This window comes from Salvelinus namaycush, chromosome 7 (genome assembly GCF_016432855.1).
Source record: "Salvelinus namaycush isolate Seneca chromosome 7, SaNama_1.0, whole genome shotgun sequence".
Taxonomy (NCBI): domain Eukaryota; kingdom Metazoa; phylum Chordata; class Actinopteri; order Salmoniformes; family Salmonidae; genus Salvelinus; species Salvelinus namaycush.
Window position 1 is genome coordinate 48,344,720 of NC_052313.1, and position 20,911 is coordinate 48,365,630.

Here is a 20,911-nt window from a genome sequence, read left to right on the forward strand (position 1 = left end):
GAGCACTGTATTTAGTGTTGCACTAGCTGGTTGGTTAGCTTCTCTTTCGTTTCATATGAAGTGACTGGCTCAGGCTCAGCTAGCTAGTTAATAATAAACAAGTTTGTGTACATGATCAAACTTCAGAAATACACTAAACTCCTTAGCTAGATGTAAAATCCTGTCACTATGACCTCCTCAGAATTAACCTTCAAAATGTATTAAACTTTTTGATTTATCTTGACTTATTCTGAAAATGTTTGAGGGCGAGGAAGTAGTGACTGTTGTTGCTAGGTAACATGCTAAGATTCATGGGAAGAAGTTGCTGCCAAGGGCGTTGAGTCGGAATAGGATGCCCATTTGATAAAGAGGCTTTCCGAAGGGATGACTCGACAATTAGCGTTTGAGATTGGCTCGATTGACTTGTGAACGTGCATATCGAGTGGTGAAAGTGTTCGGTTTGAGATTTGGCCATGGATTGGCGGAACAAAGAATAACAGGAAGCAGAGGAACGAGACGGATAATAGATGGTCTCTTACGTGTGTGGGCAGGTAGATGTCGTACACCGCCCCAGAGTCCACGTCGACGGCATGGAAGCCGTTGCTGGAGCCGTAGATTACCTTTAACCTCTGACCCTCCTCCACCGTCAGGTCAACCAGCAGGGGTTTGTGCACCAGGTCACCAAACGACTGCAGGAGGAAGACAGTTACAGAACGCACCTTTAAGGTCATATTTGTAGTGGGAATGTGAATGTAAACATATGCCATGGTGGTCCGACTGCAGCCTTTGCCAGTTTACTGTACCTTGAAGGCCATGAACTTGTGGTACGGCTTGGGGGCCCACGCATAGACCTCCACAGAGTTCTTCAAGGCAAGAACCAAGAACTTGATCCTCTCATATTTCACTGAAATCAAGAGAAAACACGTTTTTATTTCTGACCGCTCGTCAATATTGGACTTGGACATGCTACATACAGCCTTGTAACAAGAGAAGTGTCATTCCTGATGGTAAATGGGGAGTGGAACGTACCGACTTTGTAGTGTACGCAGCCCTCCAGCTCTCCTACAGTGACCCAGCCCTGCTTCTTCTCCACCTCTGGGTCGTTGTGCAAAATCTTGTTCCTCAGCCAGGACAGGTAGTACACACGCAACTTATTCTTCTTCCCTGTGTGTGTGTGTGTGTGTGTGTGTGTGTGTGTGTGTGATGGATGGAGGGAGGGAGGGTGAGATAGAAAAACAAGAGAGAATGAGTTTGAGTATAGGATAAGTCAGGAGCGTGTATTCGTGTGTCCGAGCACCTCCGTGGTCCGTACCTGATATAGTGACCAGGACGTTGAGTCCCTCCAGGACGTCCATCTGCTGGATGCGCCGTCGGCTGATGAGGGGGTAGACCTTCCCCTGACCACTACGGTCCAGCAGCATCAGACCACTCTCTGTCCCCACCAGCAGGTTGACACCTGGGAGAGGACAGGGAAACACACACCAGTCAGAACCCAGGGAGAGGCAGGTCTGTCATGCTTGTCATTAAACCTATGATGGATTTCCTATAAATGTTATCCATCCATTCATCCATCCAATCAGTATATCACATCCATCTATCTATCTATTCATACATCCATCAACTCTATCCGTCTACTCAGCCACCTCTTCCTCAGGTACGTACCCCATAGTGCAGCACACAGGATCTCAGAGTTGAACCTCTTCTTGTACTTGCGGATCTCGGGCGTGTCGCTCTGGGGGCGTGTGTTGACCGGGTTCACATTGACCACGGAGCCCTTACGGGACGGGTCAGCCCTCAGGGCGTCCACCAGCCGCCCGTCGTTCCCGAAGGCCGCTGTGGACACCAAAGGTCAGAGGTCAGAGGGAGAAGGGGCGGGGCTTTGCTATCCCTTGTTGATCATGCTCTGTATTACACTTCCTGTGCCAAGCAGTGGCTTCGTGTTCTATGTATAGGTCAGGGTATACTAACTCCTAGTTACTGACCCAGAGATGATTATATTGTTAATGGATAAGATGAGGACTGGAGAAAAAAGAAATGATCCTAAATCAGCATTAAAAGGGTAGAGAAGGAAGAGGAGGTGACTCACCCATGTTGTTGAGGGAGCTGCCGCTAGAGGGGGAGACCTGCAGGAGGCGCGGGTCGATGAAGGGGGTGAAGGAGGAGGAAGACTTGTGTTTCTGCATGGTGTTGCTGGCCGATTGGGTCTGGCGACACAGGCACGGGAGTGAGAGCAGAATACACACACAACAGTGGATAGATATAGTAAGAATGTTGGGTGCTTATATTTGTCCTGTTACAAGTGTGTATTATACGCATGTGTGAAATGGAAATGTGTTTTTTGCATATCCCAACTCCCCCCGAGACACCCTCGGAGAGTGGGATCACGGCCAGGGTCAGCCATTCTCAATTGTGACACTGGAGCAATTAGGGTTAAGTGCCTTGCTCAAGGGCACATCAACTGAATCTTTACCATGTCGCTTCTGGGATTCGAACTAGAGACCTTTCGGTGACAGGCTAAGCTACCTGTCGCCCTAAAAGATCCCCATCTACCTGTAACTCAACCTGGTCTGCTACACTATCAGTATTGCTTCATACTGTCAAATATTACAATATTGTTTATTGTATAATCTGTTTGTATTAAAGAATACTTTTTTCCCCAGCAGGGGGAGCTATGGCAGCTGCAGTGAGTCTGGTTCGATCTCAGCAACGGATTAATTTTACTGCGCTCATGAAGTTCTATGGTAGACATGTTCATTGTTCATTGCATAAGGCTGAATAGGATTTATAGTAGCCAATTAACAGTACAATAGGAAGGGCCTGCAGACTTGGCCAATCTAAAACTGAGAATGACTCAGCTCTGCTTTAGAAACTATAGGGCTTCATAAAACACTATCTACACACTGGGTTCTGTTACAATACGCTGTACATCAGGACATTGCTCATCATCTGGTAATGAAACATGGCATCTGCTTAACGGACGGCAAAAACAAAACAAACACACAAAAAGCATGGAAAGATTTGACATGCAGTTGTTGTTGGAAGCAGACATGAAAAACAAGGTTAGTGACTTAAAAGCAAAGCAGAACCAACATGGAAGACGAAACAAAGATGGCGTGTTCAGGATAGAAACAGAAATTCAGAGAGAAACGGGATGAAACGTGATGAAATATGAAAAGTCAAATTGCCAGGGTAAAGCACACAGATTTGATCAAACACCACCATCAAAAGGCAGCAGTTTATCATTAGGCTAAAGGTAGCCGCGCTGTTCAGTGTCTTCCATGATAGTAGAGTTATCATGCTAACACACACCTTTAGTTGGGCAGTACAAGCTAGGGTTGACCAAAAGCACCGCACACCAAGCATGCTAGCTACCACCCAGGCGCAGCCTACTACTAAACTGCTAGAGTGAAATGACATCAAAGCACTAGGGCCATGGAGAGATGGGAGATGAAGTCCAATGAGGTGTTCCACAACCTCTTTACCCATGACAAGATGGACTACATAGACTTCACCTCCCAGCTTGCACCTGGGCAAAGTGTTTTACAAATGCTCTCTAGACTAGTAAAGTCGCTTGCTCATTGCTAAGGTTCCACACTAGGTGGCTCTAGTGTTAGAGGCAGTGCTATGAGTAATATTCAGAAGGTGCAGCAGCCCAGAGATCATTAGTCAGTTCAATCAGCCAGCCAGCAGGGGACAGTAGACTGAACAACCAGAGTAGCCAGCTTAAGGGACAGGGGACATACCTCGATGGCAGTGAGCTTGTCCAGGGGGGTCTGGGGGGACATGGCTGGGCTGACATGGCTGGAGGAGGGGGAGATGGAGATGGAAGAAGAGGTGGAGGAGGCGGAGGTGGGGGAGTGGTGGCTCTGCTGAATAAGGTCTGGCAGCAGGTGAATGCGGCCGGCAAAGCCGTTTTTCTCCTGGTGACCGTTACCAGGACCGGGAGGAGTATGTGCTTGAACGGCTTGACCGTGAGCCACACTGGGACCGGAGGAGGATGAAGAGACATTGACCACCGGGCGCTTTTTGTCGCCCGCGCTCTGTAACCAAGAACAACCTCAACTTCTATCTCGTTGTTTTCCACTAGTAACTGTACATGATAGTGTGCTTTACCAGCAAACAAAGACTCAAAATAGGAAATCAAACAAGACGATAACAACTGAAACCAGGGGTGGAAGTGGGTGGGTGGGGGAATATATGGCTTACATTTAGTACTACAGACAAAACATGATAACAACCAGAGGGTCTTCTGCAGTCCTACCTGTCTGATGACCAAGGTGCCATCCTTGGAGGGTGTTGTGAGGTCGTTCTCTGAGTCGTCGTGGGCCAGTAAGGTCTTCAGGGATGCAGTCTCTCCGTTACTCAGACCTCTCCTGGTGTAAACAGTACGTCTCATATTCAAACTCCAATTATTAATAATACATGGGACTTGTATGATCGCACTTTTCAATGACCCAAATGACTCACCTCATACAAGTCTTTCTATACTATATAGTATATATTATATGATCGACTTTTCATGTTGATATAATATAACATCAAGGTGTGCCGGCCGCTCCATCCGAAAGCCTTTCTTTAAGGCCCAGAGTTCATAAAGCATCAGAGAGTGCTGATCTATGATCAGTTTTGCCTTTCAGATCATAATGAATGAGATTACATGGACGGGAGGAAACCTGATTGCAGACTAAGAGACTTTGTGAATACAGGCCCAGGTCAGAGTTGAGAGGTCAGAGGTCAGGGTTGTTACGTACCCGGCCCTGGTATCCTCTGCTCCTGAGGTGGACTCGTCTGCTGCGTCCTGGTCCACTTCTTCATCGTCGTCTTCGTCGGTGGTGCCCGACTCCTCGCTGGAGGAGGAGTAGTCTGTCACCTTGTGGGGGGGCCGCACATCCTCCACTGCCCGCAGCTCTTTGGCCAGGGCCGTCAGGTCCTAGAGGTCAAGGAGGGGTCAAATAAGGCTCTGAATATTTTTTATACTCCCTTTCCTAATGTCATCACTGATTTAAACCATGTCAGATCACTGACTACTAGTCTTACAGGGGGAGGATGCATTGTCAAAGGATTGAATCATTCCCCATACATTAAGGCCATAACATTAACATCAGTTAAGAGCAAGCCAACATAGGCTACTGAAAACAGTGTGATGTGCCAGGTAACAACTGGACTGGTGATAGAGTAAGAGAAACTGGATTGGGACGGAGCAGGCAGGAGGCAAGAAGACAGCAGGGAGAACGGCAGGTCAGAGGTGCATCGTCAGCCAATCACGTGGCAGCCAAGGAGAGGAGGACCAATGAGGCAAATGGAAAAGCGATGGAATTGGGCACTGAGCTTCTCACAGGACAACCCTCTTCTGAAACGGTTTAGCATACATGGTGGCCCATGCAGTGTGGAAATAAGCATAGCAACAGAGCATGAAATTCTTATGCACGCTTGCTTACCACGTCACCCTATACAATTCCCCCCATAATCACATCGTTGGAGTAATGGGATGCCACAGGTTGTCGTGTCATGGCCCATAGGGAACACCAAAAGATAAGACAATGGGATAGTCAGTCAGTCATACAAACACCACCACACTGTTACTGTAGCAGGCTGCAGTGCTGGCCTGGTTTACAGCCAGATGCAGGGACCACTACCACAACAGTATGTGGATACAGTCATAAGAGACAGGTTCTTACGGCTGGCCGGTTGGGTCGGGCAAAGTCCTTCTTGTCGTCAGGCTTTTTGGCAGCGTTGTCGGGGCGTTGCAGTGGGGAGCCCTCAGACTTAGACGATGCTGGAGGAGAGGATGGTAAACCAACGTCAGTGGAAGACCTACAAGATACTAAATGCAGTATTGTACATCCAGTATGCTGTGCGTATTCTGTGTGTGTGTGTGTGTGTTACTCACAGCGTGCTCTAAACCTCTCCCCAGAGCCGGCCTGGGAGCTGGAGTTGGAAGAGCCAGAGGAGCTGCCACTGCCAGGCCTGGGAACCAGCTTCTCCACTCGGTCCCACAGCAGACGTGGCTCCACATTACTGGAAGACACACAACACAGGAGAGAGATTGAAAACACACACACACACTTCCCCATACCCACCCCACAAACAATTTAACTTTTTCAAACACCACACAGAGTTGACCGCCTACCTGCCGGCGCTCCTCTGTACTGCCTGGTTGCTAGGCGGGGCAGAGGCCTGGAGAGGAGAGTCTCTGCGTGACAACACAGGGGACCTGGACGTTGTCCTCACTGGAACCTGTGGTAGTCAAGACAGACGCCCTCACACACCTGGCTACAGGAGCATAAACCACCACCACCACACAGCAGGGCCTAACACCGCTGCATAGCCCCAATCCCTCTTCCCAAATGGGGCTTCTACCCTCCAACTACAAATAGATCGCTGGATAATTTTATTCATCTACAAAGACATGGATATTGGTAATGGACCCAGATCATTATTCAATAGCTATGATCTATTATCCCCACCAGGCAGTTCAGGGTTTTCCAAACTCAGTAAACCCTGCTCTAGGTATTGTTTTTGGTCGGCCCTCCGTTACATCAGTGAACATGATGGGCATGCATGATGTACACGGTGAAGTACTAGAAGAGGAACTACTCATGAAGCCATGCAGGACCATATGGTGTGTAGTTAGCCAGTGGAAGCACAGCACTGATTGAGTAAAGCTAGTTACTATAGGGACTCCAGTACAGTACACTGGGACAATTGCAGCTACAACCAGGAGTTATAATCAGTCACTGATTATACTACTGGACCAGACCACTAGTCTAATCTACCTTATTGTAGCTCTACACTATGCTGTGGGACGTAGCCTTATAATGGCGAAGGCAAAAGCCCACAGTGTAATCCCACTGGTGTTGAATGGGACACCCAGAGAGGCTGTAGACATGGCTAGCTTGCCCTTGAGAGTGGACCACAGATGGGGGCTGAAAAAGGGGGTCCTCTGGGGTGTCCTTTCTTACCCTGGGGGGCACCTCGTCACTGGGGCCCGAGGCGGGGGGCTGGGGGTCAGTGCGTGCAGCTGATGGCGCGGCAGCAGAGGGGTGAAGGTGGTGGTTGTGGGGCTCCTGGGAGCGCAGATGGAGATGTGCAAAACTAGGAACCGCGGGTTCACTGAAGGAATGGGAGCGAGACACGACAGGGGGCGGGGCGGCGCTGCTGCTCTTAAGAGCGGCCAGGTGGGACCACTGGACCTTCCAGACAGACAGACACACAGAGGGGAGAGAACAGGGGGGAGGTAGGAGGGAGGGGGAGAAGGTCAAACCACAGAGTGAAGGCACAGAGATGATGGACATGGCTGAAAACATATGCATATACATGTAACATATGCATATAATAGACATGCATTGCACATAGACGTCATGCAGTCAGACGTACACATACGAAACCGTCAAACAGGTTCACGCACAAAAACATTTACAGTAATGACAAATAATAGGACAACAGATAGATGAATGGCACAGTGTGAGGGGCACGGAGATGAGTGAAGGGGAGCCAAGCAGCCAATCACATGCAGCCTCCTCTGGCATCCTGGGTAATGTTTATCACGCCACTGAAGGGACAACCTTTTGCTCAGGTCAATTAGTGGAAGGTTCCAGAAATCCCACTATGACACATAACAGATATGAGTAGATCTACTGACATCACGGAGCACGTCATTGTATTGGGACCTCTACTAGCTCATCCACAGAGATACATCATTCCATACCTGTGTGGGTGCTAGAATGGACAACTCGTGGCGACAATGCCTTGCTGTCAGATAACCTACTGTATGGAGAGCAGTAGATGGAGAGAGAGAAGGGAGGGAAGGATGAGGAGGGGTTTACCTGTGGTTCCATGGGCCGGTGCATGGCAGGCGGAACAGACTCGGAGGAGGAGCTGCCGTTAGAGAATGGTTCAGAGCGGGGGGGCACAGGGGGCTGCTTGGTGGGTGGGGCGGTCTGGGGGGAGCCCTGAATGTTCTTTCGGAAGCGCTCGTCGGCCTGGGAGTGCAGGACAGACAGACAAAGACAGACAGGGTCAGTGAGGATCAGCGGGGTCAAGGTTGAGGCATTAACGCAACGACAAAATACACAAGGAGAACGAGGAAGAGTCAACACTGAAGCCGACGCCTTGTTATCGACAGGGAGGGAAAGTCCGCTGACATGCACACGAGCCCACCTCAGACAGTCTGTTAATGACATCTTACACCTCCAGGGGGAGTCATCCCAGAGAACACAGTCTCTCTCGGACCCAGCAGCACACATACATTAGTGTGGGCCTGAGCTGACCACATGCATAACAACCTCTCCAGTCACTTACCTGAAGAGTACAAGGCACAGCCGCATAACAAACCATCACGCTTATTTAGTAGGTATGTGAGTGGAAGACAAGAGCAGGAACCCGGACTACTTTGTCTGCTTTTCATCACTGCGGCTGAGACAGCAATACAACTGGTAATTCACAAGAATGTGTGAAGTACTGACAGCTTCGACTTATCACCTACTGCTTAAGGCTATATCAATTCAAGCCCGTTGATTTAAATATGTGTTACATTCAGGTATGGCAACTCAACTGTGAATACATATGAAAGAAAATAGATGCATTTTTATGAAATTAATTACAGCTGACTAATGGCAAGAGAAAAAGTACCGTGTTTTACGTAATCAAACCATTTGGTCCTAAACGCAAAATGATGTTGACAGAGATCCAGCTTGCAGCGCTTCAGTCTATACTTAGTCTTTTTCTTGCTCAGTCCTCTCAAGATTCAGACACGTCATCCTCAAGACGTTTTAGTAGAGAAGCATCAGATAGTCAAGCAAAGACTAGAGCCAGAAGTGAAGCAACACAGCTGTGCATTAGTTCAGTTTTAGAGAGGTGGTGGTTGTGAGCGACTGGCTTTCTTTTCTCTCACTGTCCTCTCCTCTTACCCGGAAGGTCAAACAAAATGGTTGGCTGAGAAGTCTATTCGCTAATAATTTTGTGTAGCGCCACCAAATCAGAAACAGACAACGACATTGTTATCCTAGTAAGGTAAAGTTACAGGCTATTTTGTGTCGCATACATTAAACGCAGCGCTACATTGGACTGTGTGAGGTATTAAACACTATTTTAAGACGATAACTGAAAGAAAAAAGAAAACCATAACTCCAGCTCACACCACCAGGACTAATATAACACGCTGTGTGGAGAGGGGGGGCAGGCAGCTAGAATAGAAGTAGCAGCAGGCAGCAGGAGAAGGAAGTGATGTCGTGTTGGGGTTCACCTCTCTGATTGGCTGAGGATCACCAAGAGCGTCGCTAGGCTCCGAGTGGTCGGTCTGTGGGGACTTGGGGCCGTCTAGGCCCTCGGTCTGTGAGGGTTTAGTAACGTCTGTGGACTGGGTGGCTAGGGCATCGCTATTGTCAGAGGGGGTATTTTCTGAGTCTTCAACACTGTTTGGGGACAGTTTCTGAGGGGTCTTGGTAGTATTATCCCAGGACATGGTTTGTGGGGACTTTGTGGTATCTGAGGACATTCTCCGTGTGGCGTTAGCAGGGACGTTGTCCAGGAAGTGGGTTTGTGGGGACCTAGTGTTATCGCAGGACGTTCTCCGTGAAGCAATAGCATTAACATTGTTGAGGAAGTGGAGTTGTGGTGCTGGGGCTCTATCGCCTACGGGGCCTGGAGACTTTGTCTGAGGGGCTTTGCTAGTACTGTCAGGGGACATTCTCTTGGGGTCTTCAGTCTTTTCGCAGGGCTGCGGTGGTTTATTGTCGTGCTGGAGGGACAGCAGATAGGCCTGCTCCTGCTGCAGACGCTTGTGGAGACGCTCCGCCTTCCGCTGCTCCTCCAGCTCCCTCCATTTGAACTCCTGATGCAGAGTGCGCGGCTGAGTTGAGGCACATTAGACATGGGGGAAAGTGGCTAATGGCATGTATAAGCTAATGCTGCCTTGGGGGGCATTTCTATTAAATTAAGCACTTGAAGACTGGTTCAGCCTAGTTCTATAAAGATGACGTAAACTTGATAAATTAAAGCCTACAAACATGTTAAATAAAGTCTACAATAAGATGCAGATTCTTTCATTTCATTACCCACAAATAAATTCATGTTACAACCTTCTTTTGCGAGTAATAGAAACAAAGTTGAGGATTGGGTGAATAGTGTATATATATATATATATATATATACACATACACACACACATCTCTCTCTCAACTAATTTCCTCAGGATGTGAATGTAACCAGAGACACCGACCGAGAAACATAGGAACTCCATCTTCCTGTAGGGTATTTCCAAATGACAAATCTATGCAACAGCTAACATCAACTATATATCATACAATATAGCCATAACACCTTGCCTTGATTACCATCTATGTTCTAGAAAAGAGCTTGCTCCTAAATGTGCGATCCAGTCCTGAAAACAGGGTCTTTCTCAGTGGGGTGCAACATTTACAACGTTGTCAATACAAATGTAATAGAATACAGCTCCAGACACCATTCCCTGTTCTACTTAACAAAGACTGGGTGTTCTACGTAACCAATTTCTGAACGTCCTGTAACGTTGCGCCCTCCTGAACGCGCCCCTGGAAAGTAAGTGGTAGGATGCAAGTTTCTTACCAGGAGCATGGCCTGTTCATGGAGCAGCTGCTGCTGCAGGATCTCCAGGTGCCTCTGCTCCTCTTCCAGCTGCCGACGAATGTACTCCTGTCAATCAAACACAGCCTCCATGATTGGATGAAATACAGGAAGTGACAAAACTGCCCAGCATGTAGGCCAATTAGAGTGCTTCTTGTCACTTAAAGACCTACCTGCTCACGGTCGCTCCTCCTCTTCTCCTCCTCCGCCCTCCGGCGCTCGTCGTCCTCTTTCCGCCGTCGTTCCATCTCCTCCATGCGCCTCTTCTCCTCCTGCTCGCGGCGGCGCTGCTCGCGCTCCTGCTGCCTCCTCATCTCGCGCTCACGCCGCTGTTGCTGTGAGGCACCAGGAGGGGGTGACAGAGAGAGAACCTCAGGGATACGACACACAGGGAGAGCTGAAATTCTAGTTGGGATTCCCTGTTCAAAGATATTATGAGATATCGCTGCTACTATGGCAATGATTTTCCATAGTAGCAGTGATCTGAATGATTTGAGGAAAACAAGAGAGGATGGGAAGTCAAATACAGGCTTTGGTGAATTGATCAAGCGAGGAGCAGCTGTCTATAGATCTAGAAATATAGGACGCCTTTCATCCTTGTAATGGCAGTCTTCTGTGACAGCATGGGCTGCGTCATTGTGGGCTATCCAAGTTCGACCCTCTATGGGGTGATCACAGTTTCTCTGACCAATCGTGGCTGCAGGATCAACCTACACCCCGCCCATTTCTTCAGACAGCAGAACTAGCCAATTAGAGTTATTCAGAGCATGCAGCACCTCACACTGTACTTGCACCCTAAATTCTACATACAAGTTTTACTAAAAACAAAATCAATGAATCAATGTTTATTAACTCTACCTCCTCCAGTCGCCTCCTCTGCTCCTTCTGTTGCTCAATGCGTTTCTGTCTCTCGGCCAATAGTTGGCGCTTGTACTCCTCCTGCTCACGGAGCTGCTGCTCCTGTAGGAGCTGCTGTCGGCGCAGCGCCTCCGAGCGCTCCTTGTTCTCCTGCTGCAGCCGGATGAAGTCCTTACGCAGCGTCGACTCCCCCGGCATGTTCACTATGGAGCTGCAGGGTGGACCAGCGGATACGAGGGAATAGTCATTTAGTTCAAGGGAACAGTATGTTAGTTCATGAGTTAATTCAATGGAATGGTGAGTTAGTTCATGATTTTGTTCAAGGGAATAGTTGGTTAGTTTCTGTGTCAGATGGGTGGAGTTGTTAAGCGATTCCAGGTAGGCGTTCACTACACTGGTGGCAGGTGAGGAGTGCTATCCCGCTATATTGTGAATTGCAAAATGAACTGTGTACATCAACATGTAACACTAAGACATTACCTAGGCTCTCCCTCTTGCTCTCCAGCATCCTCCTCTTCCTCCTCACTCCCGCTGTACTCATATTCAGTCTCATCTGAAAAACAAGACGTGGATAGTGTGGCAAGATGTAGAAACATGGGCTATTCAGTGTAAATGTAAAGCACATTAAAAAGGCCCAAAGCAGATGTTATGTCAACATCAAATAATTTCTGGGTAACAATTAAGTATGTTAATGTGATTGTTTTCAATTAAAATGGTTCTTAGCAAAGAGCAATTTATTCTCCCAAAGTATCTGGGATTGGTCTGAGTTGGGAAAATGGTTTGAAACAAGCAGAGATTTCAGGCAATCTTTTCAAACAGCTCTTACACTAAAAGGGCACTGTCATAATTTTCACAGTATTACTTTAAGACTCTGTGATTGAACAGGTAGACTCACCTTTCTCCCCCCTCTTCTTCTTGGTGCGGTCGATGTGGTCTTTGAGCTGGATGCGGACCTGCCTCTCGTTGGGCTGGTCCCTGATGAAGGGGTGCTTGAGCAGCTGCTCAGTGGGGGGGCGCTGGTTGTAGTTCTTCACCAGGGAGCCCTCGATGAAGCTGCAAAACTTCTTAGACCTGAAAGGGGGGGGGGGGGGGGGTCAAGACAGATGAGGTCGCTAATGAGATTACCACCAGCCGTATTACCACCAGTAATCATGTGGACCGAGGGGCTCGTTGTCTGACATAAAATAAATCCATCTTCTACAACCCTCTGACAGACAAACTAAACTTACCGTCAAAAGGGCCTGAGAAACTACAAGTCTGAAATAGGAAGATCCTGTTTTATCCATTTAGACAGAAATCCAGTGAGCCTTTCATAACTTATATACAATGAATATTGTGGGAAAAACCCGTCTCAGAAGAAAAGCGGTCATAATCGTAAATGCACCGGTGCCAGAGGAAAGTCTCAGAGGGTTGAGTTTTCCCCCGGAACGAGGGCTGGGGAGCCTCGCCGTGAGCCAACAGGCCTTCCTCCCATGTGCCACAGCTGTTCAGAGAGGATGAGGAGGGAGGAGAGCGAGAGAGGAGACCTCTAAACCCAGCTGACAGAATCTTGGTAACTTACCACTTCTTGGACTTGAGTCGCGGGGGAGGGTTCCTTGGGATGAGGAAGAGTGCTCGCATCGGATGCATGTCGCACAGCGCTGAAAGTGAACACACACACCAGAAGGGATAAAGGAGGGAATCAGTATAAACATGACAGCGAGAAAAGCAAAAGACAAGGGCAGAAGGAACCAATAGAGTTGCCATCTAAAAGAGACAATAGAGGTGGGATCTGGGGAAGGTAGGTACTTACGAGGAGCTCCTTCGGCCATTTCAATGGCAGTGATTCCAGTGGACCATAAGTCACTCTGAGAGACACACAGTGACAGAGGCATCAGACATAGCAACACACACACACACTACATCAGTACTGAAGAGCAACATCCTCGACCCCACATCGTACCAGTAGCTAAAGATGTCAAGGAGGACATAGGGGGCAGGTTCATGTAAGGGCTAAAACATCTGAGTACTGTGTGGAAGAGGGCGAGGGTCATACTCTGTAGTCGTAGGTGGCCTCAGGGTTCTCGTCACAGGCGATGACCTCGGGCGCCATCCAATAGGGCGTCCCGATGAATGTGTTCCTCCTCCCCACCGTCCGGTCCAACTGGGCACTCACGCCAAAGTCCACTGAGAAGACAACCAATCAGAAGAGACAAGTTGAAACTAGTTATATACAACTGCATTGCAGTAAACGCCTAGACTAGGTGACTGGCTAAAATGGCTGTGATTTTGGAGCTGAGATTGGTCTAAACCCTGCAGCTGCCAATCAGGGTTGTTGTCCGTAACGTACAAAACATAATGTCACTCACCAAGCTTGACCTCGGCGTTCTCTGTGAGCAGGACGTTCTGTCCCTTGATGTCACGGTGGATGACGTGGTGGGCGTGCAGGTGGGCCAGTCCCTGAAGAGGAGGAGGAGGAGAGGGAGGTGTGTAGAGGTGAGACCAGAGCTGAGCATTGATAAGAGTTCTATTTACATGTGTATTACGCAATGAACAAGGAGACTGAAGACAGGAAAAGGTAGAAGGAAAGAGGGGATGGAGGGGGCCGGAGGACAGGCTCACCCGGAGGATTTCTCTGGAGATGTAGGCGATCCAGTCCTCCTTGAGCTGGTTGCCTTTAGTGTTCTTCACCAGGTCTGTGATGGAGCCCGCCCCACAGAACTCCATCACCAGCTACAGGAAACACACACACACACTCAGATGAATACATAAGCACTTCTAAGTCTAAATGAGTGTCAAAACAGTAAAAGACTTAGGGATATTGCTCTGACTTATGCTGCTGTAGATATACCAGTTATGATTATTCAGCCATTGGGAAACACTCCTGCTAGACACTCACCCACAGTTGGTCATCATGCCCCGGGGGACTCTTCTTGATAAAAGCACCGTAGTACGTGGCAATGTTTCTGTGATGGGAGTACTTCTTGAGCATATTGATCTCCAGTTTGATTTCCTCCTCCTCATCCTACAGGCACACAGACACCATTAGTCATTAGATAAAGAGAGAAGGCCGCAGGAGGAAGACGTCTTAGGAAAACAACTATCGTGTGTGGACGGTTACAGATGGATAACAGTCAATCATTTCCCACATTCCACAAAAGCCAAGTCTCGTGAGGGTTGGTAAGTGCCTTTGTAGAGGGGAATTAAACCGTCATTCATCCACGGCCCCTAAACAATGTGACATCTCGGCTACGCAGTACACACACTGCCCTAACGACTTCTTTGTTTGGGAATTAATGATGTATGTATCTCATTGTGTGTGTGTGTGTGTGTGTGTGTGTGTGTGTGTGTGTGTGTGTGTGGTCCATGGCAGACAGAATCCATTATACTATCTGTGACCCATCTCTCTATACGACTTAGGGGTGTGCACATTTAAACTAAATTAAGATCCTTAACATTAAGAAAAATCCCAAACAGAAACGTTTTCTTTCCACAAAATTAAAATCACAGTGCAGTTACATATTATTTTCCGTGTTAGAGTAAATAGGCTGTGAAAGGCCTGGGGAAAGTTGTGTAATTTAAATAAAACCAGAGATGACGAGACGAACTTCAGGCTACTTTGGTGAATTTGCGAATCAAGGAAGACAAGACATTGCGAGAGAAAGATTCCCAAGACATATGAGCACGGTTCTGGCTGCCCCCTCCGCCCACTCGCCTGCTCTTTCTCTTCTCTAATGATGCGAGCGTGTACCGCATTCCATTGTGAGACACAGCTTTTGATTGCCGATAGATAGTCAGAACCGTGCACTAGACCTGTCTGCCTGGGTCCCAACCTGCCTATACTGTGCACCGCTCCTCTCTCGCCATCCAAGATGCGAGTGTTTGTCTTCACGGAATTACGGCAACAAATCAGTCTCCTCCGTTCTAAAAATACTTAATCTTAGGAGTCACATGGGTGTCGACGTATCAATTATTTTTGAGTCGACTCTCATACATTATGCCATCGTAGTTAACGGATGGAAAAACACAGAAAGGCAAGCGACAGCAGCTAAGCCCTGTATGGCAATACTTTGAGAAGTTAAATGAGAAGGAAATGCAAACTTTTTGAGGTGGAATTGAGGTACAGGTGCAATGCTTAACCATCTGGAAAGGGACTAACCGTGAGACCCAAACCGTTGCTGGCAATAGCGCAGCAGCATTGGGAATTGACGTGGAATTTTATGAATTTTTCTTATTGTTTATACAGAAAAAATATATTTTTTTTTTATTATTTAAAAGACTTCTTTCATTTGTCACATCCCTAATACAACTGTACATGTATACATCAAATCCCCTCAGCTAAACTGGAATTCCATTAGAGCCCATGCCTACACATTTATTTCCAATTACAGGAGATAATCATTTATTTTTTTTAATCAGGCTTTTCAGCAGTAGAATATGATTTCAATGTGCTATCCCCATTCCCCACATCCATAACCTCCACAAACAACCCCTCACAAATCAATGGGGTTTTACACATCCAAGACCTAAACACCCACATAAAAACAGCCTCCCTCCCCCACCTCACATGAAAACCGAGGAAGACAGCAAAAGGTCACCCCGCCAGTAGCTAAATCTCTTGTGTTGCAACAACTTAAAGAATGATTAACAGTGACAGTAACTGACACACCGCGAGTGTTAAACCCCTTGCCTTACAGAAAGCCCTGGTGGGAAGGAGGAGTCTGGACGATGGGGACATTAGTGAAGAGCGATGCCCAGTTACTGTGACGGCGGTGGTGCGTTTAAAGATGCACGTAGGTACACAGTTCTCTTCCACCAGACCCTTCCAGTACCAGCAGGTAGGGGCTGTCTGTCGGCTGTGCAGGCAGCCGTATTGCTACGCTCCCTCCCTCCCCCTTTCCCATGTTTCCCGCAGCTGTTTGTGAACAGGGACAGGCGACTGGCTGCCTGAGCATTCCTGACAATCACTAGGACAAAAACGAAGGGGGGGGGCTCACTTTTAGGTATGTCATTGTCCATTTAGACAGAAATGTACATTTCATTGCCATTATCATTCAAGCGGTTAACTCAGCACCATGTAGGTCAAAGGGTAAAACAATACACAGCATAGCCAGGCATTTAAACAGGGAGAGCAGAGCATGGAGCTGGCTAACAGTGCTGCCCAGGACTGCCATGCCCACCTCTCCCTCTCTCAGCAACAGTAACAGTTTGCCAGGACAACAGAGAGCTGCTGTTGAGATAACAAGTGCTCTTCTACCTGGCAGGGTGAAGCTACAGAGTCATTCATACTCATATGACTGTACTTGTGTGTGTGTACGTAACCTGCCTATAGAGGTGAAATCTCACTACATCTATCCATCATATCTTAGACTAGAGGCTATATCAGGGCAGGTGTATGACCACGTAACAGCAGGGTGGAGTGGGTCGTCACTAGTTACCGCAGACAAAGTAATAAACCCAACCTATTTCTACAATCGCTCTTCTTAATTTTTATTTTATATTAAGCCTAACCTTATCCACAATGCTAACTTTATGCCTAACCTAAAATGAAGACAGAAAAAACTCATTTTTGTTTTCATGAATTTTAGTGATAAACCTTTTTGGCTTTGTGGCTGGGGTAACTAGTGGAAACCAGGTGAGACATGCCCTATGACACCCATGGCAGGAAACGGTTAGGCAACACATCAGAGCCTTACTCATGACAGGCAGCAGGGAGTGGCAGGCAGGGGGCAAGTCAGGGCATAAGAACAGAGAAACTGGTCTAGTACCAGAATGACCACATTGGCATGCAACGGAATTGAGAATTTTACTTAGGCAATGTTTAAGAGTAAACATTATGTTAAATGACATGGGCCACATGGTAGGCCTATACTGCAAAGGCTATATCATAAAACTAGCCACAAGTCCCTTGGGATGGGGTGGGGGGGGGGGGGGGGGTTTCTCAGTGTGTGTGTGTGTGTGTGTGTCCCAGCTAGTTCCATATTCACTGGGAGGTCCTATTTCAGTAGATAAAAGCAGAATGCCACAGAGAGAGCAAAGGGCTGCCCTCCTGCCTGCCTGCCTCAAAATGACGTAATTTAGCCATAAAACATCCCGCTGGCTTTAGCTGTAATGAGCTCTGCTTATTATACTGAGATTTACAAGCGGCTGATTACGGAGAAGTCAAAGTTCTTCCTGAAATGTAGACGGGACCTCAAAGAATTTCCATGTAGACTAGCACATTCTAAATGAGGAGTTGGCTAACTACTCTACAAGACCACTACACTACATGCAGGTCAAACACCTCATTCCAAAATCATGGGCATTAATATGGAGTTGGTCCCCCCTTTGCTGCTATAATAGCCTCCACTCTTCTGGGAAGGCTTTCTACTAGATGTTGGAACATTGCTGCAGGGACTTGGCTTCCATTCAGCCACACGAGCATTAATGAGGTCGTGCACAGATGTTGGGCGATTAGGCCCGACTCAGTGGCCATTCCAATTCATCCCAAAGGGGTTTGATGGGGTTGAGGTCAGGGCTCTGTGCAGGCCAGTCAAGTTCTTCCACACCAATCTCATCAAACCATTTCTGTATGGACCTCGCTTTGTGCATGGTGGCATTGTCATGCTGAAACAGGAAAGGGCCTTCCCCAAACTGTTGCCACAAAGTGAGAAACACAGAATCGTCAAGAATGTTATTGTATGCTGTAGCGTTAAGATTTCCCTTCACTGGAACTAAAAGGGCATAGTTCAAACCATGAAAACCAGCCCCAGTCCATTATTCCTCCTCCACCAAACTTCACAGTTGGCACTATTCATTGGGGTAGGTAGCGGTCTCCTGGCATCCGCCAAACCCAGATTCGTCCGACAGAATGCAAGATGGTGAAGCGTGATTCATCACTCCAGAGAACGTGTTTCCACTGCTCCAGAGTCCAATGGAGGTAAGCTTTACACCACTCCAGCCAACGCTTGGCATTGTGCATGGTGATCTCAGGCTTGTGTGTGGCTGCTCGGCCATAGAAACCCATTTCATGAAGCTCCCGACGAACAGTTATTGTGATGACGTTGCTTCCAGAGGCAGTTTGGAACTCAGTAGTGAATGTTGCAACCGAGGACCGGCGATTTTTACATGCTTCAGCTCTCCCGGTCTGTGAGCCCTACTGCTTTGCGGCTGAGGCATTATTGCTCCTCCATTATTGCTCCGTTTCCACTTCAAAATAACAGTATACACACATATTATATATACACACCAACATATACAGTGGGGCAAAAAAGTATTTAGTCAGCCACCAATTGTGCAAGTTCTCCCACTTTTCATCATAGGTACACTTCAACTATGACAGACAAAATGAGAGAAATAAATCCAGAAAATCACATTGTAGGATTTTTTATGAATTTATTTGCAAATTATGGTGGAAAATAAGTATTTGGTCAATAACAAAAGTTTCTCAATACTTTGTTATATACCCTTTGTTGGCAATGACAGAGGTCAAACGTTTTCTGTAAGTCGTCACAAGGTTCACACACACTGTTGCTGGTATTTTGGCCCATTCCTCCATGCAGATCTCCTCTAGAGCAGTGATGTTTTGGGGCTGTTGCTGGGCAACACGGACTTTCAACTCCCTCCAAAGATTTTCTATGGGGTTGAGATCTGGAGACTGGCTAGGCCACTCCAGGACCTTGAAATGCTTCTTACGAAGCCACTCCTTCGTTGCCCGGGCGGTGTGTTTGGGATCATTGTCATGCTGAAAGACCCAGCCACGTTTCATCTTCAATGCCCTTGCTGGTGGAAGGAGGTTTTCACTCAAAATCTCACGATACATGGCCCCATTCATTCTTTCCTTTACACGGATCAGTCGTCCTGGTCCTTTTGCAGAAAAAAAGCCCCAAAGCATGATGTTTCCACCCCCATGCTTCACAGTAGGTATGGTGTTCTTTGGATGCAACTCAGCATTCTTTGTCCTCCAAACACGACGAGTTGAGTTTTTACCAAAAAGTTCTATTTTGGTTTCATCTGACCATATGACATTCTCCCAATCTTCTTCTGGATCATCCAAATGCTCTCTAGCAAACTTCAGACGGGCCTGGACATGTACTGGCTTAAGCAGGGGGACACGTCTGGCACTGCAGGATTTGAGTCCCTGGCGGCGTAGTGTGTTACTGATGGTAGGCTTTGTTACTTTGGTCCCAGCTCTCTGCAGGTCATTCACTAGGTCCCCCCGTGTGGTTCTGGGATTTTTGCTCACCGTTCTTGTGATCATTTTGACCCCACGGGGTGAGATCTTGCGTGGAGCCCCAGATCGAGGGAGATTATCAGTGGTCTTGTATGTCTTCCATTTCCTAATAATTTCTCCCACAGTTGATTTCTTCAAACCAAGCTGCTTACCTATTGCAGATTCAGTCTTCCCAGCCTGGTGCAGGTCTACAATTTTGTTTCTGGTGTCCTTTGACAGCTCTTTGGTCTTGGCCATAGTGGAGTTTGGAGTGTGACTGTTTGAGGTTGTGGACAGGTGTCTTTTATACTGATAACAAGTTCAAACAGGTGCCATTAATACAGGTAACGAGTGGAGGACAGAGGAGCCTCTTAAAGAAGAAGTTACAGGTCTGTGAGAGCCAGAAATCTTGCTTGTTTGTAGGTGACCAAATACTTATTTTCCACCATAATTTGCAAATAAATTCATTAAAAATCCTACAATGTGATTTTCTGGATTTCTTTTTCTCATTTTGTCTGTCATAGTTGAAGTGTACCTATGATGAAAATTACAGGCCTCTCTCATCTTTTTAAGTGGGAGAACTTGCACAATTGGTGGCTGACTAAATACGTTTTTGCCCCACTGTATATAGAAGGCTAAAATACATCAAGAGCTTGTACTGCCCCCCAATTGAAGTTAACATTTTCAAAGTATTTACTTCCTCACAGAAATAAACATTTATATTCATTTGATTTTTGAATAGGCTAAGACACTTTCAACAACCCTGGTTAAGGCTCTTTTTGTTAATCTCAAAGTAATAACCCTGCAAAACCACCTGACGTGAGGCCATTTATCCTTTAATCTGAGGCCCAAATAAGACAATGGTCAGCTGATCTGAGAGACCTGGTTGACAAATAAAACAGGCAGAGCGGGCAGTTTGTTTTGAAATGTGAAAGGTCATCTCAGCTCAGCTTCGGACTACATTGTTTCACCAATAGACCCGGCCATGTAACATCCTCCTTGAACAATACACACACACACACACGGTGGGGGGAGGGGTTACAGTTAGTCTGAACTTCTTTACCTCTGTGACGTCCATGACCTTGATGGCGGCCAGCTGTCCAGTTTTGACATGTCTCCCCTGTAGAGACGAAGAGAAAAGGAGAAGATAGCAGGTCAGTCATCACGAGGTCAACCGAGGGTAACAGTAATACACTGATCAGCTGGGTTAGGGTTAATAAGTGTGTGTGCGCGCGACTTGAACTTGCAAAACATGCCTTCTTACAGTAAATCCCATCTTAGCTGTGTACTTAGTGGCCTACA

General features: G+C 47.3%; 1 protein-coding gene across 3 annotated transcripts in view; it reads right to left on the reverse strand.

Moving 5' to 3' along the window:
• LOC120051330 (mitogen-activated protein kinase kinase kinase kinase 4-like) overlaps window positions 1-20,911 on the reverse strand; it is a 49,879-nt gene that overhangs the window by 9,727 nt on the left and 19,241 nt on the right. The window contains exons 3-29 of one of the 3 annotated variants that reach the window (XM_038998148.1): window positions 20,673-20,729; window positions 14,318-14,443; window positions 14,041-14,151; window positions 13,788-13,878; window positions 13,475-13,605; window positions 13,232-13,286; window positions 13,001-13,079; window positions 12,335-12,510; window positions 11,920-11,992; window positions 11,440-11,650; window positions 10,755-10,916; window positions 10,564-10,650; window positions 7,806-7,961; window positions 6,942-7,172; window positions 6,110-6,216; window positions 5,870-5,997; window positions 5,658-5,755; window positions 5,418-5,426; window positions 4,731-4,909; window positions 4,241-4,352; window positions 3,723-4,019; window positions 2,066-2,183; window positions 1,642-1,812; window positions 1,292-1,435; window positions 1,009-1,143; window positions 783-883; window positions 519-668 (exon numbers count right to left, since the gene is read on the reverse strand). In XM_038998148.1, the coding sequence (XP_038854076.1) occupies window positions 519-668; window positions 783-883; window positions 1,009-1,143; window positions 1,292-1,435; window positions 1,642-1,812; window positions 2,066-2,183; window positions 3,723-4,019; window positions 4,241-4,352; window positions 4,731-4,909; window positions 5,418-5,426; window positions 5,658-5,755; window positions 5,870-5,997; window positions 6,110-6,216; window positions 6,942-7,172; window positions 7,806-7,961; window positions 10,564-10,650; window positions 10,755-10,916; window positions 11,440-11,650; window positions 11,920-11,992; window positions 12,335-12,510; window positions 13,001-13,079; window positions 13,232-13,286; window positions 13,475-13,605; window positions 13,788-13,878; window positions 14,041-14,151; window positions 14,318-14,443; window positions 20,673-20,729 (3,495 nt within the window). The other 2 variants (XM_038998150.1, XM_038998151.1) reach the window with 2 other exon arrangements.